This window comes from Mustela nigripes, chromosome 5, assembly GCF_022355385.1.
Source record: "Mustela nigripes isolate SB6536 chromosome 5, MUSNIG.SB6536, whole genome shotgun sequence".
In the NCBI taxonomy this organism is placed as follows: domain Eukaryota; kingdom Metazoa; phylum Chordata; class Mammalia; order Carnivora; family Mustelidae; genus Mustela; species Mustela nigripes.
In genome coordinates, this window is record NC_081561.1 from 24,720,084 (window position 1) to 24,746,468 (window position 26,385).

Sequence of the window (26,385 nt, forward strand, 5' to 3'; positions counted from 1 at the left end):
GATGAAAAAGGCACTGGTGGGTGTAAGGGCCTGCCCCTCCCAGAGGAACTTACTTGTAAACCCCGGATGTAGGGGCGGGGCAGGCCGGATGAAGACATCCAATCAGTGGGGCGCGCGTATATCCACTAGGGTGAATTGAAATTCAATTGGCCACCTGTGTGTGTGTGGGGCTCAACCACCCCCATAAAGGTTGGTCTGCGAGGCTGTCTGGGACAGGAGAGCTGTCAGAGGAAGAAGGGAGAAGGAGAGTTGGCGCGAGCAGAAGAGGAAACAAGGAGAGTTGGCGCGAGCAGAAGAGGAAGCAGTAGAAAGAGGAGAGTCGGAGGAAGCAGAAGAGGAAGCAGAAGGAGGAGAGTCGGCGGGAACAGAAGGAGAGCTGTTAAGAGCTGTTGTAGCTTTTCTCAGAGCTTTAAGAGCCGCTGGCGGCCCTGACGCCGGGAACCGGGCCCTGGGCAGCGGCGCTGTGGGGAACGGCCTAGCCGCCAGCAGCCTCGCCACCACAGAGGAGCGGCCCCGCCGCCGGTGCTTCGAGGGGCCTAGCTGGCCTGAGCCTTGGCCCTGCTCTGAGCGGTCTCGCCACCCAGAATTGTGCCGCCCCCTCCCTGTGAGGGGCCTAGCTGTGGCGGTGTGATTCCGGGGAGCGGCGTTGTCGGCGAGCGGCATCCTTCTGGGAGCAGCTTCCTCTGGAGTGGCTTCTTGGGAGCAACTTAAACCGGGGAGTGGCCTCATCTGCAGAGCAGCCTCGTCAGGAGCGGCTGCCATGGGAGTGGCTTTGTCAGGGTCACCGTCATTTTTCGTAAGAGACAGCTGTGACCGGTCAGTGAAATTTGATACTTGGTGTGAAATAAAGCGGTTTGATTTTTGCTTTATATCAGTCTCATTCCTTTGATCACGGACCTTCATAGTGGGTTAATGGCAAATCAGACATTGCAAAGTAAAGATTGGTGAACTTGAAAACCTATATATATAATCTTTTCAAAAGAATGAGTTATCAGTGAGCTGGGTGCAAATATTTGTGCAGTTGAAATATACAGATTGGGGGAATGGAGCAGGGAAAAAACACTGGAAGAAATAGTAGCTAAAAACTACAAATTTGATGAAAACTCTAGACCTACAAACCCAAGAAGCCCAAAAAATTCTAAGCACAGAAACCTGGAGAAAACGGAATCTATGTAATAATCAAATCAGTCTGAACTAGTGACAAAGAAAATCTTAAAATCCGCCAAAGAGGAAAATGACCCATTACAAATAGAAGAACACAGACAACACATCAGAAACCAAGCAATCTAGAAGACTGGAGCAACCCCTTTAAAGCACTTACAGAAAGAAAAAATGTCACCTCAGAATTTTATAGAGAGGAAATACCTCTCAAAAATGAAAATAAGATGTGCACCTGGGTGGCTCAGTTGGTTAAGGTTTGTCTTCAGCTCAGGTCACGATCCTAGGATTCTGGGATCGAGTCCTGGGTTGGGCTCCCTGTGTGTCTCCCTCTGCAGTACCCAATACATAAAACCTTTTTTTTTTTTTTTTTTTTTAATAACTAACTGGTCTGAGCTCATCACAGAATAAAACTCAAACCAGCACTTAAGTTCAAACCAGTTTGCTTTTCAAAACCCGGCTGAATGAAAACTTACGTTCATGGGAAAACCTATACATGAGCATTTGGAGCAGAACAATTCATAATGACCCCAAATTGGAAAAACGATCCAAATGTTCTTTAATGGGTTAACAGATTAAAACAACACCAAGAGTGGCATATCTGTTTAGGGGAATGTTACTGAGCAATAAGGAACTCACACAAAACAAAGCAATCTCCAAGGCATGGTGCTGAGCGACAGTTGCCAGTCCCAAAATGTTATAGGTGTAAATTTCCGTGTATATGACAACCCGGAAAAGACAAACGAGAGATGGAACCAGTCCGTGGCTGTCCGCGGTTAAGAGTGGGAGAAAGGTGTGAATATAATAATAGAAGAGCAGGAGGCCGGTTTCTGGAGTCAACGAAACAGCTCTGCCTCCTGGTTGTGGCGGTGGTTGCCTATTCTCTACAGTTTAGAACTGTACACCCGTCTCCTACCAGTTTTACTGTCTGACACCTTTGAAACTAAACAAACCAGGCCCTTTTCATTAAGCCACGATGGATAAAAGGCTGGCGTGGGAGAAGGGGTCACGGTGAGTGACACAGGAGCGGCTCTCCTCCCAGTTCCCAGTTCTGCCTGTGCTCCCTACGGACCCACAGGCCAGGGGGCCTTCCTCCCACCTGCTCCTACAAATGTCCCTCCCTGTGCGCTCTAGAGGGAAGGGAAAGCTGCGCGTCCTCACAGCCCGGCTGCACCTCGGCCCCTGTTCTGTACAGAGAAATGTTTTTGTGGTTTGTCTCATAGAACCGACCTCCTGGACTTGCAGGTACACAGGAAGGCTCAAGAATGCGGTTTGTGAGATTCGGGGTGTGTGAATAACCTTGGGAGTTACATGATCTGGCCTCCAGGTCGGAACTGGCCCTTCTGCTCCGAACACCAAGAGCTACAAATCTTGGCTCGCGTCCCCTCCTAGGGAGGCCGGCCCTGCAGGGCAGCATCCAGGAGTGGGGGCAGACACACAGCCCGGCTCCTTGATGACACAGAAACATGAGAACCTGGAAAGGCAACTCGCTGCAAACTGCACGTCGGCGAACAAATGTTTCACTTCAGACCCCGTCACTCACCCTGTGAATGTGGCCCCTATGGTGACGATGAGTCGAAGTCTCCGCCGAGGGAGGGACGCTTCGTCCAGGCCTCAGTCAGGACCGCAGCCCGGCCGTGTCCACGGGGCTTCCCTGGCCGATGCGGCTGCACGTGCGAGGACCCGATCCGATGTAACTGTCTTACCCTCCTTCACTGCTTACTAGTGCTCCCATCTGTGTGCAGAACACCCCCGCGTCCCACCGGGTCACTGTCTCACCTCTCTCCCCCTGCAAAGTCGTCGCCGCCACCCTGGGGTGCTACGGCTGCCGGGCCATCCCGCGGGCTCCGCAGCGGCGCCACCGCTGTCGGCTCCCCTAGTGGCCTTCCCTGCGGACACCCGCCTCCATGCGGCCTCTGGACCCCAGGCCGGACCCCGTCACGCTCCGGGGAACGCCGAGCGCCGGGCTCTGAGGCCGAGCATCCTCCGAGACGCACCGCAGACCCGCGGCCTGCAGGGGCGTCCGCACCCCGACCCCCGCACTGCTCGAGGACAATAGCAGCCGCCCCTGAGAATGTGACTCCTCGCCCCTTCCGACAGTAAGGCCCTGCGAAACTTCGGGACCTGCGAGGCCTGACCCACCGGCCCTGCGCTGCGTCACTAACTACCCGGTCCCGATCCCAGTCCCGGAGGATCTACGGTTCTGAGGCTCTTGGCCGGGTGGGACCGGCTTCCGCGGGGACATTTCCAGCAACGTCTGCGGCAACGCGGACTAGGGGAGGGGGCGGGGCTAGGGCGGTCCACGTGACTCCAGCTGGGCGGGGCTTCGGGGCTTTGGCTGGTCTTGGTCTCTAAGACGCCGCCGCAGCGTCTGCCGAAGGGCCTCAGTGTTGCAGCACTGACTTCTCTAGCCAGCAAAGGAGAAAGGCAGGTTCCTGCCATCTTTTCTCGTCATATGTTCAAACACTAATGAAAGATCGGAGAGCCACAGGAAAATCAAACTCCTTTATTTCCGGAGAGCGAAAGACAGTGACTGTTAAACACGTAGAGGGTGCTAGGCACCTCTGCTAAGCACCTTCCATGTATTATTCCATTTGCAAAAGCAAAACTCGGTTGGGCCATAGACCAGACTCAGATGACACAGATAGAGCCTGCTGCAAAGTTAACAGCAAATCTTTCTCCCAAAATCATACTGCAGCTGTAAAGTTTAACCAACATCCTCTTTGAATAATTACTGCTTTCTTATCAATGCTATCTTTGCCTTGCTACTCCCAAGGCAAAAATTTTTTTTAAAGAGAAATCTTTGCTAAAATCAGAGACTGTCAGAAACTGTCTGACATCATTGTGAGGATAAGAAAATGTCCCACTCTTGGGAGGATCAGAGCCATCTTCAACGGAAACAATCTCTCTTCCCAGCTAGTTGTAGAGCTTCATGTACAGCATTTTCACACACAACGTGTCCCATTTATAGTAACCTTGAGATTTCAAAGACAGATCAGGACCCTGAGACTACTTTTTAATTCAGACCTGCTGGGGCTCCTGGGTGGCTCCATTGTTGTGCTATGGGCCCTACTACTTGCCCAAGATAGGGCACGCTTCAAGTTTCACAACTAGCAAATGGCAAAACTAGGATTAGAGTCTGTGTCTAATCCCAGTCCAGTTATTTTCCTACGCTACCTACTGTGGTATTTGTGTATGTATGTATGTGTGTATGTGTGTGTGTGTGTGTGTGAGAGAGAGAGAGAGAGAGATGTAGATTCTAGCTCATCTACCTGACCTTTTATAGCTTCAGTTATTTACCAATGACAATATCTCTGAGTTCCAAATACAGTCATATTTCAGATGGAAACTGTCAGATTGCATCCCTTGGTAAGGTATGGCCTTGATGCTAGTTGTTCATTCTGACAGTGACAAATGTGAGGAAAGGGGCCTAGCTCTGAGAAGCACATTGGTAGTTGGAAGAAGTCAGTACTGAGCAGAAAAGTGCAGTGCCTGGTGCTGAATTGAGTGCTTATGGTCTACATTTCCGACAATGTCCTCGGCTCTTGTTCCTTCCTAAATAGACAACCTGAGAAGCAACATCAGTGGATTTGTCTGATTGTCTCTCCACACTTCCTGAGACTTCTATCCTTATATCTAAGCAAGCCTCTCACAACCCTTTGGTTACGAATGGGCAGAACTCGGCATTCTCCTTTGGTGCATTTCCGAGATGATTCATGTGGTTCCTTCCATAGGTTGTTAGGAAGATGAAATGTATTACTGATGTGATGCTGCTAAGAACCCAGCCTGGCAAATGACACAGGGAGCCTCTCAAAGAAATTGGGAACAGTTACGAGCAAGTCAAATAGAACTCAGAATTAAATATGTAGAACATTAATGCTCTTCAATGAAAAACTGCCACAAAGATTCAAATAAAGTAAAATTGGAAAAAGACAGGCAATTCTATCTGGAAAAATTAAAAACTAGAAAATCATTGTCAAAATAAGCTGGGAAAGATTAAAGTCCATGATCTTCAATGATGCAGCAAGACAGGGAAATATATACATATATGGGGGTGTATGATGAGTTTGCGGAGAGAAATAGATGCGTCTGAGCTTGAATGTGGATCCTGTAGATTCACAAATCTAAATAGAGAGCTAGGTTTACAAACTTCTCAGGAATGTACACATACTGTAAAGAAAAAATATATGACCTTAAAGAGAAATAATAGAAATTAATGGTCTATTCGCATAACATTTTTTCAAATATTTTTTGAAAGTATTTTAAGTATACAGGTGAATGACTGACAACTGTAGACACTTGAGTAACCACAGCCCCAGTCATGATACAGAACATGTCTGTCCCCCCAGAAAGTTCCCCTGTGCTCCCTTGCAGGCAGTATCCCTGTGTACAACATTTTAATTATTTCCCATTAGGTAGATGAAATCAGAAATTTTTTTATTAAAAACATATTTGAATCGTTAATTCTATAATAAAAATTTACATACTACTTTGTTTGAAGTTATGTCTCTTGGCATTTGTTAACTTACTTTGATTGATTTTGCAAACAAAAAATAGCCTTATTGACTTTTAGGTACTCAACCTGTCCCAGGGGCCAGTTGTTAGCATTGTACCAAGATCACCCTCATGTCATTAACCCATCAGTGGACAGATTAAATGGAAGTTAATGGAAGTTTAAACCTGTGTTTTCCATGTAATCTTACTCAATACTGACTTAAAGATTTAAACAAGTAACTTCTGTACACTGCCACTATTTCTGATCTTGATGCTCGGTTGTATTGTAACTGTTGCCATACAATTTAGAGTATATTTTAAGTTGTATTTGTACTTACACTGATTAACAGCCAACTCAAACTAGATAAAAGTGAATTTGCGGGGAGAGGAATCAAGTTTCACAGTTTCATCGTGTTTTGGTCATTTCTGGTTTCTTCCTCCTCTGCTGTGGGATTTCTCAAGGGAACTTGGATTTACTATCATCTTATTTTCTGACCTAAGCCCAATCTACTAAAGTGAGGTGACCTCATTTAATATGGATAATTAGGTTCACTCATGAAGCATGATAACATAGTGCTCTTTTAAAAAGATTGTATTTATTTAATAGAGAGAGGATGCATGTGCACAAGTTGTGGGAGCAAGGGTCAGCTGGAGTGGGAAAAACAGACTTCCCAGTGGGCAGGGAGCCTGATGTGGGGCTCGATCCCAGGACCCCGAGATCACCATCCACTTCAAAGGCAGATGCCCAGCCGACTGAGCCAGCCACGTGCTCCAGCATGGTGCTTTTAAAACCAAGTGCCAAGTAATAAGGAATAGGCTCAGAGGTATAGTATCTGCATGTCTTTCCGGATCCTCTACTTCTGCATTGGTATGTTCAGAGGCGAGAAAATAAACTTCAAAAAGTACATGTCTATATCCTGTAGAAATGTATTCTTATGAAACACATCTTGAAAATCGTTCTCTTCCCATCTGTCTTTCCTCCTTGGAAAAAGTCTTATGCTGTTGGGGATGAGGAAGTGAAGAGAAGCCTAGTGAGGAAGTGAACAGCTCTGTTAAAGGGTTCAGTTATTTAAAAGGTGTCCCTTTGCTTCTATCGGTCCTCTGGAATCCTCTCTGTCACCGCCGAGAGGGCGTACGTGATAGATACTTGGATTCTTAGCTTCTCTGTATAGAACTTGTGGATATAGAATTTGGGGTGGTCTTCCAATGAAAACATTTTCTCCATCCTTATTTGGGAGTTTCTATTTCCATTTGAGGCACTATTCTTTTTTAAATTTTCATTATTAAAGTATAGCTGACATTCAAGGTTTTATTAGTCTCAGGGATACAACATAGTAATTCAATAATTCTATATATCACACAGTGCTCACTACCTTAAGAGAGGTTGCCAGCTGTCACCATACGACATTAGTACAGTATTTTTTACTATATTCCCTGTGTTGGACTTTTTATCTCCATGACTTACTGGTTTTATAGGGGAATTCCTGTTTTTTAAGGTTTCAGGAAGTTTCTGAAGATGAGGACATAAAAAGACTGACCAAAAATGTGTTAATGAAAGATAGAAGCATTACATGGAGTATCTGTAAGAAACACTGACAAAAAGTTGAAATATCAGAACCACACAATATCTGTCCTCGAGTATCTTACAAAACTTACTTGGTAGTGTCTTGCGCACAGCATTAGCTTGCTGGCTTTTCATGTCAAGTGTCATGTCAAGTCTTAAACTTTCCTTGTATTCGAGCGAAGCCTTTGATCTCAGGGGATGACTGATGTTTACCTGAAGTCAATACATTTATCACATTCACAGAATTTCTAGGGAGTGTGAGTTATCCGATGCTGAAAAGGATTCTACCCTGGGGGTGTGACGCGAGCAAAACCCCTGCGTCCCGCCAGGAGGTCGCAACGTGTAAAGAAGAGATAGAGAGATGGATATGATATGATGTAACTCACTTGATCTTTATTGGGATGAGGTCCACACCACTATCGTGGTCCGGTCACGGTCCGCTGAAGTTGTCACGGAGAAGGAGACATCACCTCACAATCTAGACAGAGAGGTCACCGCAGAAGTTGAGATTGAGAACCAGCGAGTGGTCGGCAACGAAACTGTCAGGGCGTCGGTAACACCGGCGATGATGTTCTCCTGACAGGGAACTCGCTTCACCTCCGTCCAACCGGATGCCTCTTTATATACTGTGCTAAGTCTCCTTCATAAGCACATTACATCACTTATTTTTCTCATGCTTACACACCAAAAACACACACGTCGAAAACATGTTTTGGTCTACGATATTTTGCATAAGTTAAAAATATTTACAACCTGTTACTCTGCGCTAATCTTATCACTACACGCATATGGTCTAGGCTTACTTGCTATGTGGTTAGTTTGCAATTTGTTCCTGTTTTTCATTTAGTAGGGGTTTGCACTTACTATATATTATTTATTTATTCATTTATTTATTACACTTTATTTATTAAAGGTTCGTACTCATTACAGGGTGCCAGGGTCGTGTGGTCACTCTTGGTTTCAGCTCATGATGTCAGGGTCCAAGGATCAGGCCACATGAGGCTCTATGCCCAGCTTGAAGTCTGCTTGAGAGTCTCTCTCTCTCTCTCTCTCTGTTGTTCCTTCTCTCTCTCTCTTTCTAAAATAAATAAGTCTTGGAACGTCTGGGTGGCTCAGTTGGTTAAGCCGCTGCCTTCGGCTCAGGTCATGATTCCAAGGTCCTGGGATCGAGTCCCATATCGGGCTCCTTGCTCGGCGGGGAGCCTGCTTCTCTCGTCACTGCCTCTGCCTGCCTCTCTGCCTGCTTGTGTGTACTCTCTCTCTCTCTATCTCTGGCAAATAAATAAAAATCTTTAAAAAATAAAATAAATAAGTCTTTATTTAAAAAAGGATTGTATGCTAGCTTTTGCAGACTGATTATGTCCGTAAGGTCTTTCTGCAGTGGGCAGTCTTCTGATTTTTGGTGAGACTTGTGCTCTGGGTAAAGATTTTGCCACATTCACCACTTTGGTATGGTTTTTCTCTGGTATAGGTTGTCTGATGTGTGATAGGGTGTCAACTCTGGCTGAAGGCTTTCCCACACAGGCTACATTCATAGGGTCTCTATCCAGTATTTTTTCTCATGTTTGGCAATATTGGAACTCTGGCTGGGGCGCCTGGGTGGCTCAGTTGGTTAAGCATCTGCCTTCACCACAGGTCATGATTCCAGGGTCCTGGAATCGAGTCCCACATCCCCAAATCAGGCACCTTGCTCAGTGGTGAGTCTGCTCCTTCTGTCCCTCCCCCGATGTGTTCTCTTTCTCTCAAATAAGTAAGTAAAATCTTTTTAAAAAAAAAAAAGAAGTAAGAGGCCTTTAAAGTGAGAAAAAACTTCTAATTTATCCAGGAGGTGAGAACTGGATAGTACAAGGCATCTCGGGGTCTGAGGGGTGACCTTGAGGGCTCTGTTTGGGAGGAAAAACAAACAAACAGTAGCTTCAAGAAGGACTGAGAATCCCATCAGTCTGGTGGCAGAACTGGCTCTTAATATGTTGTCTACTTATTTTGCTGACTCTTCTCTTTTCCCTTCTGTTGCGTAGTCCACGGGAATACACATTTCTGTTCAACTGTGTACACTGAATAGGACCTAGTAAACAGGAGCACATACTAAACACATAAATGAATGGATGATTGCCTTTCCTTTATTTTCTTAAGCTTATTTATTTTTTATTTAAATTCAGTTAATTAACATATAATGTACGATTGGTTTCACAGGTCAAGGTCAGTGATTCATCCACCTTATATAAAACCCCGTGCTCATCACATCACACGCCCTCCTTTATGTCCATCCCCCCATCACCCCATCCCTCCACCAACCTCCCCTCCAACAACCCTCTGTTTGTTTCCTGTGATTAAGAGTCTCTTATAGCTTGTCCTTCTCTGACTTTGCCTTGTTTTATTTTTTCCTCTCTTCCCCTTTGATCCTCTGTTCCTTAAATTCTACATATCATTGAAATCATATGGTAGTTGTCTCTCTCTGACTGACCTATTTCACTTAGCATAATAACCCTATAGTTCCATCCTGCAGATGGCAAGATTTCAAATTTTTGATGGCTGCATAGTATTCCATCGTAGATACATACCACATCTTCTTTATCTGTTCATCTGTTGATGGACATCTCAGCTTCTTCCATAGTGTGGCTACTGTGGACATGGCTGCTATAAACATTGGGGTGCAAGTGCCCCTTCAGATCACTACATTTGTATCTTTGCGGTACATACCCAGGAGTGCGATTGCTGGATTATAGGGTAGCTCTAGTTTCAACGTTGTGAGGAACCTCCATGCTGTATTCCAGAGTGGCTGCACCAGCTTGCATTCCTACCAAGAGTGTAGGAGGGTTCCCCTTTCTCCGCATCCTCGCCAGCATCTGTCATTTCCTGACTTAATGTTAGCCATTCTGACTGCCATGAGGTGGTATCTCATTGTGGTTTTGATTTGTATTTCCCTGATGCCAAGTGATGTTGAACATTTTTCCATGTGTCTCTTGGCCATCTGGATGTCTTCCTTGCCTTTCCTTAACTCATATTTTTTCTGACAGCTTTGTCTATCTGATGGTTGATTATGTATCAGCCAGTTACTTAGCTGACTTTACCTTTTTTAAAAAAAAAAAAGATTTACTTAGTTATTTTAGAGAGAGAGGATGATTAGGAGGAACAGAGGGAGAGGGAAGAGAGAGAGAAAAAAATCTCAAACAGACTCCATGCAAACCATGGAGCCCAGCATAGGGCTTGAACTCAGGATCTTGAGATCACATCCTGAGCTGAAAGCAAGAGTCGAACAATTAACTGACTGTGCCACCCAGATGCCCCTGATTTTACCTTTCAAAGAAGACCCACTATATGCCTAAGTTGCAATAAATATCAAAGAATTGAAATCTTACACAGAAAATATTCTGACCAGCAAAACTAAATTGGTAATCAGTAACAGTATATTATCCAGAAAAGCCCGAGACATTTAGAAATTAAAAGCACACGTTTCTAGGTGACTAGTGAGTCACAGGAAAAATCACCAGGGAAATCAGAAAATATTTCAAATTAAACAATCTCAAAAGTGTAATTTAGCAAAATGTGCAAGATCTAGCTGAACAGTCTACTAGAGGGAAGTTTGTTCCTTTAAATGTTTATACTATAAAAGAAGGTTTAAAATGTTATCTAAGTATCTGGCTTGAGAAGCCAGAAAAAGAACACATTAAACCCCACATAAGCAAATGGCTGTTAAAGACTAGAAGAAAATGAAGTAGAAAACAAGGTTTGAGAAAATCAACAGAAAAAGGTTCTTTAAAAATATTGGTAAAATTGGTACTTCCTAGAAAAACTGATCAAGAAAAAAAGAGAGTACACAACTTGTCAATATGAGGAATGGACAGGAGATATCACAGATTCCACAGACATCAAAAATAATTAGGGTATAGTATGAGCAAATTCCTGCCACTAAACCCAACTTAGAAATGGACAAATTCTATGAAGAATGCAATAAAACTAGCACAAGGAGAAGTAGAAAATATGAATAAATAGCCGTGTGCTTGTTAAAGAAATTAAATGCATTATTAAATTGAATTCTACAAAACAAAACAACAACAACAACAACAAAAAACCTTCTAGGCCTTGGGGCGCCTGGGTGGCTCAGTGGGTTAAGCTGCTGCCTTCAGCTCGGGTCATGATCTCAGGGTCCTGGGATCGAGTCCCGCATTGGGCTCTCTGCTCAGCGGGGAGCCTGCTTCCTCCTGCCTCTCTGCCTGCTTGTGATTTCTCTCTGTCAAATAAATAAATAAAATCTTTAAAAAAAAAAAAACCTTCTAGGCCTATATGGTAAATTCCATTAAACACATAATGAAGAAATAATACTATACTTCCCCTAAATCTTTCAGATAATGTAAAGTAAGGGAACGGTTCCCAGGTTGACAAAGTTATTATGATAAAATTATAGATCAATATCCTTCATGAACATAGATGCAACAATTCTTAAATGTATATTATCAGGGGCGCCTGGGTGACTCAGTGGGTTAAGCCTCTGCCTTCAGCTCAGGTCATGATCTTAGGGTCCTGGGATCAAGCCCCGAATCAGGCTCTCTGCTCAGCAGGGAGCCTGCTCCCCCCTGCAACCCTAGCCTGCCTCTCTGCCTACTTGTGGTCTGTCAAATAAATAAATAAATATCTTTTTTTAAAAAGTGTATTATCAAACTGTTTTTTATTTTTTTTTTAATTTTACTTATTTTTATTTTAGAGAGAAAGAGTGGGGGGAGAAGGGCAGAGAGAGAGACCCTCAAGCAGAATCCATGCTGAGTGCAGAGCCTGACATGGGGCTTGATCTCACAGCTCCAAGATCAAGAATCCATCCATATTTAAACAAAATAATATGTCAGAATCAAGTGGGATTTATGCCTGAAATATAAGGTATACAAAACATTTGAATAATCAATGTAATTCACCACATTAACAAAATAAATGATAAATGATCTTACATGATCTTTTAAATAGATTCAAAAAAAAGTGTGGCAAAATTCAATACCCATTTAAAAAAAGAACTTTTAGCAAACTATGAATAGAAACAAAATTCTACAATCTGATACAACTAATATATTTAATGGGGAAATATTAGTTTCTACTTACAAGATTGGAAACAGAACAAAGACATCTGCTGTCATTAGGTCTCTTCAGCATTGTACTGGAGGTCCTAGCTGGTGAAATAAAAGTAATAAACACATATGAGGAATAAACAGAAAATAAATAATAGAAGATATAATAAAAGTAATTAAAAAAATAAAAGGCCTAAAGATTAATGCTATTCATAGTCAGCATTATTATTTACATGGAAAAATCCCAAGAAACCTACAAAACAATCACTGAAATAAGTAAACATAACAGGGTGACAGAGTTTATTTATTTTTTTTAAGATTTTATTTATTTATTTGACAGAGATCACAAGTAGGCAGAGAGGCAGGCAGAGAGAGAAGGGGAAGCAGTCTCCTTGCTGAGCAGAGAGCCCGATGTGGGGCTTGATCCCAGGACCCTGAGATCATGACCTGAGTCGAAGGCAGAGGCTTAACCCACTGAGCCACCCAGGTGCCCCAAGAGTTTAACATCAGTATAAAAAAATCAATTGCTGGGGCACCCAGGTAGCTCAGTCAGTTAAGTGTCCAACTCTTGAGTTCAGCTGAGGTCATGACCATGACCTCAGGGTCATGAGATGGAGCCTTTGCATCAGGCTCCATGCTCAGTGCAGTCAAGATTCCTTCTTCTTCCCTCTGCCCCTCCCCTACTTGAGCATGTGCTCTCTATCTCTTTCTAAAATAATAAATAAAATCCTTAAAAAAATCATCTCTCTAAATGTTAGTAACAAACAACCAGAAAATAAAAGGCAAATAAGTCCATTTCTTTTTTTAAAAAAAATATATTTATTTATTTGAGAGAGAGCATGAGCAGGGGGAGAGGGAGAGGGAGAAGCAGGATCCTCATGGAGCAGGGAGCCCCATACAGACTTGCTCCCAGGACCCTGGGATCATGACCTGAGCCAAAAACAGACACTTAATGGACTAAATCACCCAGGTGCCCCCAAATAATTCCATTTCTAATGGTACAAAAACCATAAAGTATTTAGGGTTAATTTAACAAAACACATATATGATCTTTAAACAACTGAGAAGTAAATAGATTGCTCAGAAAAGTAAAGAAAATGTAAATAAATTGAGAAATATATCATGTTCATAAAGTGAAGACTGAATATTGTCTAGATAGCAACTCTTTCCAGAGGGATACATTTATTTAATACAACCCCAATCAAAATCCCAACAGGAATTAAAACAGGAGCTGAAGTTAGGGATTCAGGTGCTTATAATCTATGTTCATAGCAGCACTCTTCACAACGGTCAAAAGTCACAGCATTCACACTATTCGCAAACACCCCAAGTGTTGAAGAAGAGATGAATGGATGGTGCTATAATATGGGTGAACCCGGGACAGGATGAACCTGATACATGCTATACCGTGGATTGGCCTTGAAAACATCACGCTAATTAAAAAAAAAAAAAAAAACGCTAAAAGATAAATGTAGGATTTGACTTATACGTGTCGTCTAGATGGCGTAAATTCATAGCGACAGGAAGTGGAATGGAAGTTCCTAGGGACTGGGGAGGGGGGTGATGAGGAGTGGGTGGCTGCTCAGTGTGTTCAAGGTTTCTTTTGGGGTGAGGAAATGCTCTGAAATCAGACGGTGGTGGTGTTCGCACAACATTATGAAAACACTAAAAACTTTCTCGTGCACTTTCAAGTGGTTCAAAGGGGAACTCTGTGGTCTGCATATTTTAGTACGATTTGAATTTCAATTACAAATATAATGAAAGGGATGAACCTAGACGGTGTCCCGGTCCCTTGCAGCTTCACGGTTTGGCTCCCGGTTCTCCTGGATTACGCCAGGCCCGCGCGCAGCCGCCACACGCCCAGCCACACGCCCAGTCCGCCGCTTTGCACGCGGTCCGGTCGTCGAGCTCGTCGGTTCTTGCCGGCGTCGCCCCCTGCTGTGCTCTCCGTGGTATCCCCTAAGAGCCAAGCCGGGCTGACGCCCCTCATCCCGCAGGCTCTCCCTTCCGAGCTCCAGAACAAATTTAGGGGTTTCGGTGCGATGACACAATCCTGATAAAATTGTGTAGAAAAGCGCCCTCCCCACCAAATCGATGCTGATTTTATACAACTCTACAGCTCTCGATGGATGTTTTGTGTTGTTACTAATTAATTAATTTGAGAGAGAGAGAACACAGGCAGGGGCGGGGCCGAGCGAGAAGCAGGAGCCCGAAGCGGGGCGCGATCGCAGGACCCCAGGGCAGCTGCTTCCCGACGGAGCCCCAGCTCCCGCGGCCGACGGCGTGAAGCAGCGAGGCAAGGAGGCCGGAGTCCGCAGTGAGGTCGGGGACAGCCTGCCCCGGGATCCCGGTCAGCCGCGCCGCCTTCCCGCGACCCTCCTCAGACCAGGGCGGCGACCCCGGGACGCTGTTTTACCCAGTTTTCCTGGGACGCTATCCACAACCACACGGGTCGGCGCGGTCCTCCGCGGACCGCGGCTCTCGGTCACCGACTGCCCGGCACCCACCGCGGCAGGGGCTCCTCACAGCGAGCGCCGCGGAGCCCCAGCTCTCGGGCGCAGGCGCAGAGCCGCGCCCCCGCCCTTCCCGCCCCCCCCCCCCCCCCCCGGCGCCGCTCCGCGCTCCTACCGCGCGTCTGCGAGCCGCGGGGATCGCGGGGCTCCTCGCTAATCCTTCCGGCTGCCTCGAGCGCCGTGCACTCGCGTTCCGTCGCAGCGCGGGCCCGGCCCCAGGTGTACCCGGGTGCGCCGCTGAGGCGGCCGGTGAGTGGAGCGCGCAGCGCGCAGGGCCGGGCCTGGGCGGGTGGGCCTGCGGGCTCGGGGACAGGTCATGCGGCGTAGCGCCGCGACCCCGGGCGGGGCGGCGGGGTCGCCGGCTGCGCCTGTGGGCGGCTCCGCCGGGTCCCGGGGCTGCGCGGGGGGCGGGCGGTGGTCCCCGGGGCTGCGCGGCCGCCACCTGCAGCCAGGCGCGGGGGGACTTCTGGAGCCGGCTGTGCGCGTCGCCGCTCCTCGACTCTGTACCCGGACTGACCCCTCTCACCCTCGCAGGCGCCCCGTGACACGCGCGTTACCCTCCCCAGGCTGCGGGCGAGGACACGGAGGCGCGCGGCGATGAAGCGCCTTCCCGGGACTTACACAGCTCGCGAGTAGCAGCCGCGCGCTTCTGCCTGGCATGGGACTGCTCGGGACCGGCTTGGACAGTACGCGTTTACCTGCTGGTGGAGCCGCCGGCCAGGTCTGCGGATCAGTTTTCTGTGTTATTCTGAGCCAGTTCCTGCCCACACTGTTGCCTGAAGACCACCTTTCAGGACGTCTCGGGACTCGGTCGTCTCTGCTCTGGGGTCGAACTGGGGCTGCCGAGCCCTCGTGCTGATTGCTTTGTCCATCAGCAGAGGCTCCAGCGGGCCAACCCGGGCCTGAAAGCAAGCACCCGGAGAAGAGTATTCCAGACCCTTCCGAACCTGCTTCCTTCTGACCGAGATAAATTCTTAATGCTTAAGGCGGTAGAAAGAAAGGAGAATTCTTGCTGAATTCTTGCTGGAAGAGGCGGTGACATGGTCCAAAAAATTTCAGATGGTTAGGGTCACAGGAGGTGCGTGTCGCTGGGAAGTTGGTCCCATGAAAGCAGATAGGTTTGGGGGGCTGCGGCCCTTATGACCACTGGACTGGGGAGAACAATGACTGGGTAGGATGCAGTATGGTTGTAGCAGTAAAGTGCTCCAAGTAGCTGAAGCAGGAGGTAGGAAGGAGGAAGAGAGGAAAGGACTTGCCACACCATGGTGCGTGAGTCCTCGTGGGAGCCTGAGCAAGGGAATGGCTCGCAGCCTCTCTGAAATCCGTTGGAGGGTTTGCCTTCCAGCGCGTCCTTCAAGACCAGGAATAAGAGCTCCTCTGTCCCCGCTCTGAAGCAGCAGCTGCTGAAGGCAGCCTCACAGATTCTCGGAGCATCTGCTTTACAGGTACACCCTCACACTGTTAAACTGAATTCATTTGAGGTACGCCCAGCAATTGTATCTATTTACGTTGTATGTGACTATTCTTTATTGTAAACGCTTTGCTGTTTTTTCACTTGTAGCTCTGACAGAAGCTTTGTGAGAAAAGACACGCAAGTCCTAGCTGTGCCATTTTACCGTGTGGGACCAAATTCTCAGAGAGGTGAGTGACTGGCCCAGGGTTGCACCACCCTATGGTGCCAGAGCTGCTTCGGCAGCCTTCTAGTTTGGATCGTCAGGAGGAATGAAGAGACTGCTGTCAAAGTCCATTTGAACTCCTGTCCCATGTGGGAAAATTGACCAAGAGCCCGGATTTTATGCCTCAGATCACCTAGAGAGTTCAGGGAGGGTCTAGACCTGACCCAGATCCATCCCTTGTACCTTTTATCACTAAGGAACTAGGGACTTCAGGACAGGCATCAGTGTCTGTTATCCTTTTCTCTGCGTCTGGGAGGAGGTAGGATTGCTTTTAGGCATTTGTTTTACCTCGACCTTTAAGGGTGCATTCAACGTAACACTGCATTCACATGTGCATTCAGATGTGACATTACCAGACCAGTGATCCTGGCTGCCTAGAATAAGATCTTTGCCAGCTTTGCCTTTGACCAAAAAGAAAGCCAAGAGGAGGTACACATACTCTTCTAGTGAGACAGCCAGTCTCACTAGAAGAGTATGTCCCATGAAAGTTAAGGATTCTTCCTCTTTTTCTGAATGGGTCATAGCACCAAACAGGGCATACATTTATTTTTCTTTTCACAGAACTTCCCTTAGGCGAGTCTGCCAAATTTTGCCCAGGATGGGACTATTCGTTGCTTGGCTGCCGATTGCTCATAATGTCTTCCTCAACACTCCTTTCTCTGTTTCATCATTTGGTGATTGAAGAACATCTTACTGGCCTGAATGGTTTCATCTGAAACATGGACCTTAAGCTTTCACATGTCTCTGATGATTTGAAAAAGACTAGGATCATATTAGTCTAATGCCTTTAGTGTAGGCAGATAGGTACGTGCCTTAGCGTTTGGGACTTAAACTCCCTGAATCAGAGAGCTTTGTACCAATCAAGTCCAACATCTTCATTTGACAGATGAGGAGACATAAAAACGAAATTGGTTATTTTCCCCTGGGCTTTATATAGTTATCATTATATCACTATAATCAAAATGCAGATTACTGGGGTGCATGGGTGGTACAGTCAGTGGAGCATCTGACTCTTGGTTTCGGCTCAGGTGATGATCTCAGGTCTCGAGATAGAGCCCCATGTGGGGCTCCTCTCTCAGAGTAAAGTCTGCTTGAGAATCCCTACCTCTCCTCCCGCCCCTCCCCTGTCAAACAAATAAATAAATCTTTTTAAAAAATATTTTATTTATTTATTTGACAGAGACACAGCAAGAGAGGGAACACAAGCAGGGGGAGTAGAAGAGGGAGAAGCAGGCTTCCCATCCAGCAGAGAGCCCGATGCGAAGCTCGATCCTAGGACCTTGGGATCATGACCTGATCCGAAGTCAGATGCTTAACGACTGAGCCACCCAGGTGCCCAATAAATAAAGCTTTTAAAAATCCAGATTATCTGGTAAATGCTTACATCACAGGGCCTCTATGTGATGTCCACTGATTCGTGCTGAGGACACCAGCTGCACTGGGGTGTCTGGAGCATTCCATGTTCAGCTGACATAGATCGGGCTGTCGCATTAGCACAGCCTCTCAGGACGGTCACCTTTCAGAGGCAGGCACTCTCTAAAGCTCCATGGCACTCTGCAGTTAAGGTCATGCTGGTATCCTGGGATCAGTGGGGTTATTTTCTTGGCCATTTAGGGCCACAGGAGTGGAAAGTGCAACTCAGGTTTTATTCCCTAGTGAGTCTGAGTCCAGGATTTAATGCTTGGCTTGGGGCCAAATTACTTCACCTTTCTGTACCTCAAGTTCTTCATTTGTATCGAGGGGATAACAGTAGTACCCTTCTCACTGTTGTGAGGCATAAAGGACTCAATACTCATAAAACGCTTATAAAAGACAGATGCAAAAGACCTAAAGAATCTCCCAAGTTAGCTTCCTTTGTTTTAATGTAGAAGCTCTCCCCTGTGGGGTTTCTCTGTCTCTATCATGTGTCACATAAACAAACAGAAAATGCATGATACAGTTATACATGTAATGAACTTCTCTGTAATGACAAAATAACTACATTTTAGGACACTTGTACTACACAGTATATATACGAATTGAATTCTGTAGATCAACTGATATCACATTGGCTTAGATTACCAATTCCCAGGATATTAATGAGCATGAGGAGGACCCTCCACCTCAAACTGTCCATCTGTCTTTGAATCTGTTCTCATTCTTTCTCTGTTCAGGATATTCTGCATACTTTTAGGGAGCCTAAGTTTTCATGGATCTAAGAAGACAATTTACAAAGATCTTCAAATTTCGGATCTTTCTGGTTAAGGGGAAAACCTAAACCACCATAAACTTAAGCATCCTCGTAACAATATCTCTTCCCCAGGATGGGATATAATGTGAAATAATGTAGTAACATTCTACTGGGAACCAAAGTCCAACTTACCATCCTGTAGTAAAACTGACAGATAGTATTAATTACTTATAGATACAATTTCCAAAATATCAATGTCTTACCTAACTCTGATATAAAGGAAAGTAATTTATATTAGAATAGTGTGTATAGTTCAGTGTGTACAGTTTGGATGAAATGGATATCTGCACCTGTTCACAGAATCACTGTGAATACAACAGTTAGAAATATGGCCTGATAGATGAATGTCGTGTTTGTGAATCTATTACTGTAAGTGGTTTGATTTTCCTGAAATGGTGAGCAAGTCCTAATAGCATCCAAAGAAAGAGAAGTTTATTTCCCTAATTTTCCAGTATATATCAAAGCTGTGCAAAATATTTTGTATCTCTACGTAAAGTAGTGTTAGGTTCTAGCCTTAGGTAACTATTAACTTTTTTTTTTAGAGTGGGGGAGGGGCAGAGAGAGGAGGGAGGGAGAGAATCTCAATCAGGTTCCATGCCCAGCATGGAGCCCCATGCAGGGCTCGATCCCAGGACTCTGAGATCACGACCTGAGCCGAAATCAAGAGTTGGATGCTTTAGCCAACTAAGCCACCCAGCTGCCACTATTGCCACATTAACAACCTTTTTAAAAAACCTTAACAGTCTTTTTTTAAAAAATTAACATATTATATATTACTTGCCCCAGGGGTACAGGTCTGTGAATCATCAGGCCTACACAATTCACAGCATTCACCATAGCCCATACCCTCCCCAATGTCCATGATCCAGCTACCCTTTCCCTTGCCCACAACCCACCAGCAACCCTCAGTTTGTTTGTGAGATTAAGAGTCTCTTATGGTTTTTCTCCCTCCCTGGTCCCATCTTGTTTCATTTTTTCCCTCCCACCCGCTACGACTCCCCGCCCTGCCTCTCAAATTCCTCATGTCAGAGAGATCATGTGATAATTGTCTTTCTCTGTTGACTTACTTTGCTAAGTGTAATGCCCTGTAGTTCAATCCACATTGTTGCAGATGGCAAGATTTCATTTCTCTTGATGGCTTCATAGTATTCCATTGTATATATACCACATCTTCTTTATCCATTCATCTGTTGATGGACATCCAGGCTTTTCCCATAGTTTGGCTATTGTTACATTTGGGGTGCCCCTTCGGTGCACTACATTTATTAACAACTTTTTGAAAGTCACACAGGGGGCACATGGGTTAAAGCCTCTGCCTTCGGCTCAGGTCATGATCCCAGGGTCCTGGGATCGAGCCCCGCATCAGGCTCTCTGCTCAGTGGGGAGCCTAATTCCTCCTATCTCTCTCTGACTCCCTCTCTGCCTACTTGTAATCTCTGCCTGTCAAATAAATTAATAAAATCTTAAAAAAAAAAAAAAGAAAGTCACGCAGGATCAGGAACATTTTTTTGTTTTGCAGGAATGCCCATTATTCCTGATCCACACTAAATTCCAGTAGCACCATCCAATCAACATTACAGTCCAGAAAAACCCCTTACCAATTCCCAGACCTCTCCCTGGGAGGTAGTACCGCTGCCTTGAGAATTACTGTCACAAAAGAAATAACAGTGAGCTGTCAACAAAATCATGATGGTGTAGTTGGCAGGGTCTGTGCTGCAAGAATGCAGGCCAGCCAGTCCAGCAATATGGCAAATTCCCGCTAAGGGATGAGGGCGCCGTGAAGTATAAAACCGGATTGTACAGAGACGTTCTAAATAAATCAGACTCTTAGTCTAGTGGTAGGTCTTACGTGTTCCCTGTTTCCAGTCGGAAGGCATATTTTTGGCAAAGCTGGATACAGACAACATCATCCCATTGCCTTTGAGGGTCTTCTCCATGCATGACTTCTTGGTGGATGTCCTCCACGGCGCACCTGTACATGTGGGAGGGTTACTGGTCTACAAGAAAGGAAATACCTCTGAAACCAGATCATGTCCTAACCCAGTGGATCCCAAATTGGGCTGTGAGCAGAAGCATTAGGGGAAATGGTATATAGTTTGTAGCTGACTGTCAAGCACAGGGGCTCAGATGAAGCCTTAAGAGAATGGCTTAAAGAAAAAAGCTTTCGTGGGGAAAGTTAGAGTCCAGAGATGGGCGAGGAAAGGCACAGATTCCCATATCCTCCCATTCTCCCAAGCAGAAAGGCCGCTGTAGAGGGACGCTGTGCTGGTCAGTTTTCCAGGAGACGGCCTGCTGCTCCTCCTCAGGGGCAAGTGTAAGAACAAGTCCGTCAGTGGGGAGCTAAATGGACTGCTTGGGGCCAGGCAGCCTGAGTGTGGGGTGCTGGCTGTGTAGTGGGCGTGTCTGAGGAAGTTGGCTGCCTACTTCCTGGGAATCTTGGGAGCCTTGGGAAGTGTTGGCCCTGCTGGCAGAAGGGAGAAGCCGCCGGGCTAGGGGAAGCGGAGTGTGTATTTGAGACCTTCCTGCTCCGAGGAAGGTTTTTCAGGCAATCTAGAGTATGTTTCTAGGGTTCTTTGTGGACGGTTCTACTTGTCAGGTTATATGAAGTTATTAGATACAAATGCCTGGGCCCGTGTCATACCTGCTGGGTCTGAAGCAAGGCTCAGGTATCTCAACTAATAAGTCCCATGGGGGATTCTGATGTGAATGTGTATAACCTTCTGGAACCCAATTTTGACCCCTTTCAGAAAGCCATTTTCGCCAGGCCATCCTCCCACAGCTTCTGAAAGTTGACACCATCTTTTCTATAGATCAAGGCTTTAAGATTGAGCTCTGAATAGCCCTGTGTCTCCACCACCCAAGCCTTGAGTTAAATCCTTTCCCATCAGCTGGAATCCCAGCATGTGACTTGGACATTGTCATTTGGTCGGAGGGAAGACAGCTGAGGACGCTGGATCTTCAGGCCCTGAAGAGGGAAGTGAGCGGAAAATACCTGTCTGGGTGAGTGATCTCATGAAAAGACCAGCAATTCGCTATTTAGGAGACACAAGTTCCAGTCTAAGCTCTTGGAATTCAGCGGATGACTTAAGTTAGTCTGCTTGCTATTTGTCAAGTAAGTGAGCGGGCCTCGGTGACTCCGAGAGTAGACTTGTTTAGAACACCTAGATTAGTTGGAAGGGGGGTCGGGGAGCATGTCCAGTTGCAGTGTTGTAGACAGCATTTCTGAAATTCTGTTCTTTCTGAATCCCAAGAAAATGATTGTATCCAAGCTTGACAGAATCACCCTTAGTGTTTGCTATTTTTAGAGGGTGTCTTTTCTACACTTAAAAGTCTGCTCTTCTCATCCCTTTCCTTCCTCCCTCTTACCACCGCTCATTGGCTCTAGTAACTAAGAGCTCACTTTACTTTCTACTCCCCTATTCTCTGTTCATTGGCTGGTATATCTGCTCATTCCATTTTTTTGGCTGAGTCCCATCACCCTTCCCAGAGTTCTTGATGTCTCTGTGCTCCCCATGCCTGTTATAAAAACTCTGTCTGTTGTCTCTTCTGCTCCCATTCCCTTGCCTTCAACTGTCTCTTTTTGTTTTCTTCCCATATAAAGTTGCTAGTGTGCGTGAATAGCAAATTTGCTTTTCTTTTCTTTTTTTTTTCCTACTGCTTTATTTTTCTTTCTCTCTATACTAGATGCAGGTGACATTTGCACTTTAAATCTCTTTCAGATAGGGAGCTGTGAACTGAGCCAAAGCAGCAACACCAATCAGGCTATTTCTGAAGAACCAGAGTTTTCAGGGTCAGCCATGGAAAGTCTCAGAGGGAGTACTGCCCAAGGTCCTACGAATGAAGAGGCCTATAAAGGTGAGGGCCGGTTATCAAGGCAGACAAAATGTCCTGCCCGGAAGACATCTTTTGAGAAAACATCGATCAGGAACGTGTCGATGACCCTTAAGGAAATTTTTACTAGGGAAAGAGTTCCTGAATCTAGTGAATTTAGTCTAAGCTCTAAAGTTAATACACAGCAGAACATTCCAAAGGGAGCTAGATACCCCATATCTAGGAAGAACTCCAAAGATAATTTGGACTTCATTAAACACCAAAAAATCTTCCCACAAAAGAAACCTTGTAAATGCAATGAATGTGGGAAAGCCTTCAGTTACCAATCAGACCTTATTGTCCACAGGAGAACTCATGGTGGAGAAAAGCCTTTTGAATGCAATGAATGTGGAAAGACTTTTCGCCGAAGTACACATCTTACTGAGCATCAGAGAACTCACACTGGAGAGAAGCCGTACGAATGCAGCGAGTGTGGAAAAGCTTTTAGCCGGAGCACTCACCTGAGCCTTCACCAGAGGGTCCACACAGGAGAGAAGCCCTATGAGTGTGGTGAGTGCGGGAAAGCCTTCAGCCGGAGCACGAACCTCAGCCAGCACCAGCGAACTCACACTCAGGAGAAACCTTACAAGTGTACCGAGTGTGGGAAAGCCTTCAGCGACCGCTCGACCATAATTCAGCATCAACGAATACATACCGGCGAGAATCCCTATGAGTGCAGTGAATGCAGGAAGGCTTTCAGCTGGGTCTCCTCTCTCATCGAGCACCAGAGAACACACACGGGCGAGAAGCCCTACGAATGCGGCGACTGTGGGAAAGTGTTCAGTCGCAGCTCTTCCCTCGCTGAGCATCAGAGGAGCCACACCGGGGAGAAGCCCCACGAGTGCGGAGAATGTGGGAAGGGCTTCGGGCGGAGCTCGTCGCTTATCATTCACCAGAGAACTCACACCGGAGAGAAGCCGTACAAGTGTAATGACTGTGGGAAAGCCTTCAGCCAGAGTTCAACCCTCATCCGACACCAGCGACTTCATGCTAAAGAGTAACAGTCGAGCTTTTTCCTTAATGTGCACATAAGAGCACACAGCACTCGCATCCTGTTGCTGCAAGGAGAAACAGATTCGTCTGTAGAGTTTTCTTCTCTACTAGCTAGCTGTAAGCCAGTATCAAGGTAGCCTTCCTTCCGTTTTGTAAACTAGATGCTGCAGTGAGTGATTAGTACAAGGGGGTGAGTCTAGGAACCGAACATACTCCCTCTCCTCCCCGAAGGACTCCCCTTAGAGTGTAGACCTGACATCTTGTATCTGCTCACCTGTCTGTTCCCTGGGGCTCCGATCCCTGCACAGTCAGTGGACCATGTTCCCCGACCACAGAAGACCCTTTACTTCGAGAGGAAGCCCTGAGTGACAGAGTGTGAGTGTGTGTGAGTGTGATGCTGGCTCCAGTACCAGAAGACAAGGAGCTGGCTTCAGAACAGGACAAAAATCTTCCCACCAGTTTGCTGATAATGGTGTTGAGGCAAATCCAGTTTCTGATTTTATACGAACAGATTTTTCTGTTAAACCTTTTTGTTGTAGTGTGTTTTCTTCAAAGTATAAACCATGTGCCTAACTAATCCTAGTATTTTTTTATATTATCCTCATCAAGAATGACCTAAAACTTACATTGAGTTCTTCTATGATTAAAAAAAAATTGCTTCCCTAGTTTTTAATTTTCTTCTGTTGGAGGGTTCATGAAACTTACACCCTCTGGCCCTAACTCTCACCATTCCTATAATGTAAGCTCATCTCTCAAGGACAAATTCCGTGACTGTTTCTTAGTCTTTTTTCCCACTTGACATTTGCAGAATTGACTCTTTTGGCCACTCTTATGCCTTAAAACTTGAGCTTCTTCTGGCATCCCCAATTCTGTGCTGATCCACACTTTTCCTACCTCATGGCACTCTCTGATTAACAGTGATCAGCTGTATAACTTTGGGCAAGAGTTAAACTGTGTCTACACAGGGCAGAGAGAGAGGGGGAAGCAGGCTCCCTGCTGAGCAAGACCCTGACTCGGGCTTCAATGCCAGGACCCGGAGAACATGACCTGAGCCTAAGGCAGAGGCTTAGCTCACTGAGCCACCCAGGCGCCCAAGGTTTTTTTGTTTTTGTTTTTGTTTTTTAAATTTTATTTATTTATTTATTAGAGAGCACGAGCTCACAAGGAGGCGATCTGCAGAGGGAGAGGGAGAAGCAGGCTCTGCACTGAGGAGGGAGCCTAATGTGGGGTTTGATTCCAAGACTCTGAAATCATGACCTGAGCCAAGGCAGATGCTTCACTCACTGAGCCACCTACGTGCCCCCTGAGTTGTTAATTTTAGCCATTCTGACAGGTGTGAGGTAATCTCATTGTAAATTTGATTTTCATTTCCCTGGTGATGAGTAATGTTGAGCATCTTTTCATATGTCTGTCAGCCATCTGGTTGTCTTCTTTGGAGAAATGTCTCTTTATTTCTTCTGCCCATTTTTTAATTGGATAAATTATTTGTTTTTGGTGTGTTAAGTTGTATTTTGCTGAGATATTTTAAATGAAATTGAAACATCATGTAATTTCATCCCTCTCTGTTTCTTTATGCATTTCTAAAAACCAGGGACCATTTCCTGTGTTACCACAATGCTACTATCAGACCTAACAAAACTAAGAGTAATTCCTTGGATACCCATCATTTTGTAGATGAAATAAACCTGAGCTACATATTCTGTTTTGGCAAGTACAGAGGAACTGAGGTAGCCTGGCTCTGGATGTGGATCCATGCTAAGTTCAAGGGTTGAGACAGGACATATCTTCCTTGTGATGCTCACCTTTTATCCTAACTCCAAGACCCTAGAGTGGAACTGCTGTAACAGAGCCTGTTCATTTTCTCAGAACATTTTGCGTCTCTGGGTGCCTGGGTGGCTCAGTCAGTTGGGTGGCAGGCTCTTGGTTCAGCTCTAGGCGTCCTGGGATCTCAGGGTCCTGGGATCAGAGTCTGCTCTCCCCTCTCCCTCTGCTCCTCACCCTGTTCTCTCAAATAAATAAAATCTTAAAAAGCAAAACTGGTGTCTGGGGAGCTAAAGACTTAAGTCCTTGAGAACCATCGTCTAATATTTTTCCTCACTTTCCGTCTTCTCTGATAGGCATCTTCCATCTTATAACTTGATAGTCTTAAAGGACTCTTAGCAATGAAAATCTGGCAACCAAACTTAAAAACACAGCTTATATCCAACCCAACAGCAAATCCTGTTGGCCCTACTTCAGAATGGTTCTGGAGCCAAACTATTTCCCAGTCTGTCTTCAACACAGAACCAAGAGGGATCCTTTTCCAATATTTGTTAAACCCTGTCACCCCTGCTTAGAACTGTTTGGTGGCTTCTCATCTGGCTCTTTCTGACCTCTTAACTCTAGCCTCCTGTTTCTCTCCTTGTCATGCTTGTTCTTTTGTCCACTCTGGCCTTCTGGTTGTACATAAACCCTCCAGGCCTCTCTGGCCACAGGCCTTTCACATGTGCTCTTTCCTCTGCCCGGATCCATGTGGCTCCCTTTCTCACCTCCTGTGCCATCTTCTCGATGAGGCTGTTTCTTGTCACCCTATTTAAAATGCATTCTCTACCTCCCGTCCTGCTTTATTTTTACCTATGGCATATACATTCTACTTTACTTTTTTACGTTTTTATCATCCATCCTGTCAGTAGGATGCAAGCTTCATGAGAGGAGGGATTTGTTTCTTTTATTTACCGCTCTATTCTCATTATTGGAAAGAGTAAGCACTAGAAGCATGAACATAGAGAAAAGCTGATTTTTGTCTTTTTGTTTACTTTAGATTCAGGGATGAGGACTTAGACAAAGTCCATGA

At 45.7% G+C, this 26,385-nt stretch overlaps 1 protein-coding gene and 1 long non-coding RNA gene across 6 annotated transcripts; one reads left to right on the forward strand and one right to left on the reverse strand.

Moving 5' to 3' along the window:
• Window positions 1–9,354: 9,354 nt before the first annotated feature.
• Window positions 9,355–14,982, reverse strand: LOC132017724 (uncharacterized). Of its 2 annotated transcripts, none has more exons than XR_009404385.1 (3): window positions 14,899–14,982; window positions 12,305–12,372; window positions 9,355–10,287 (listed from the first exon to the last, which is right to left on the reverse strand). It is a non-coding gene; the product is annotated as an uncharacterized LOC132017724 (long non-coding RNA). The 2 variants fall into 2 exon arrangements; XR_009404386.1 differs by lacking the exon at window positions 14,899–14,982 and adding an exon at window positions 14,687–14,781.
• Window positions 14,929–25,622, forward strand: ZNF391 (zinc finger protein 391). Of its 4 annotated transcripts, none has more exons than XM_059399658.1 (5): window positions 14,929–15,032; window positions 15,318–16,228; window positions 16,345–16,424; window positions 21,437–21,689; window positions 22,409–25,622. In XM_059399658.1, exon 5 carries the CDS (start codon window positions 22,487–22,489, stop codon window positions 23,558–23,560), a length of 1,074 nt encoding a protein of 357 aa, XP_059255641.1. In that variant the 5' UTR covers window positions 14,929–15,032; window positions 15,318–16,228; window positions 16,345–16,424; window positions 21,437–21,689; window positions 22,409–22,486; the 3' UTR covers window positions 23,561–25,622. The 4 variants fall into 4 exon arrangements, with proteins under 4 accessions (XP_059255641.1, XP_059255643.1, XP_059255644.1 ...); XM_059399660.1 differs by having other exon boundaries at window positions 21,500–21,689; XM_059399661.1 differs by having other exon boundaries at window positions 21,578–21,689.
• Window positions 25,623–26,385: the final 763 nt, after the last annotated feature.

What these genes read in the sequence shown, in the direction of transcription:
- ZNF391 (XM_059399658.1), top strand. Translation starts at nt 22,487, where the DNA reads ATGGAAAGTCTCAGAGGGAGTACTGCCCAAGGTCCTACGAATGAAGAG.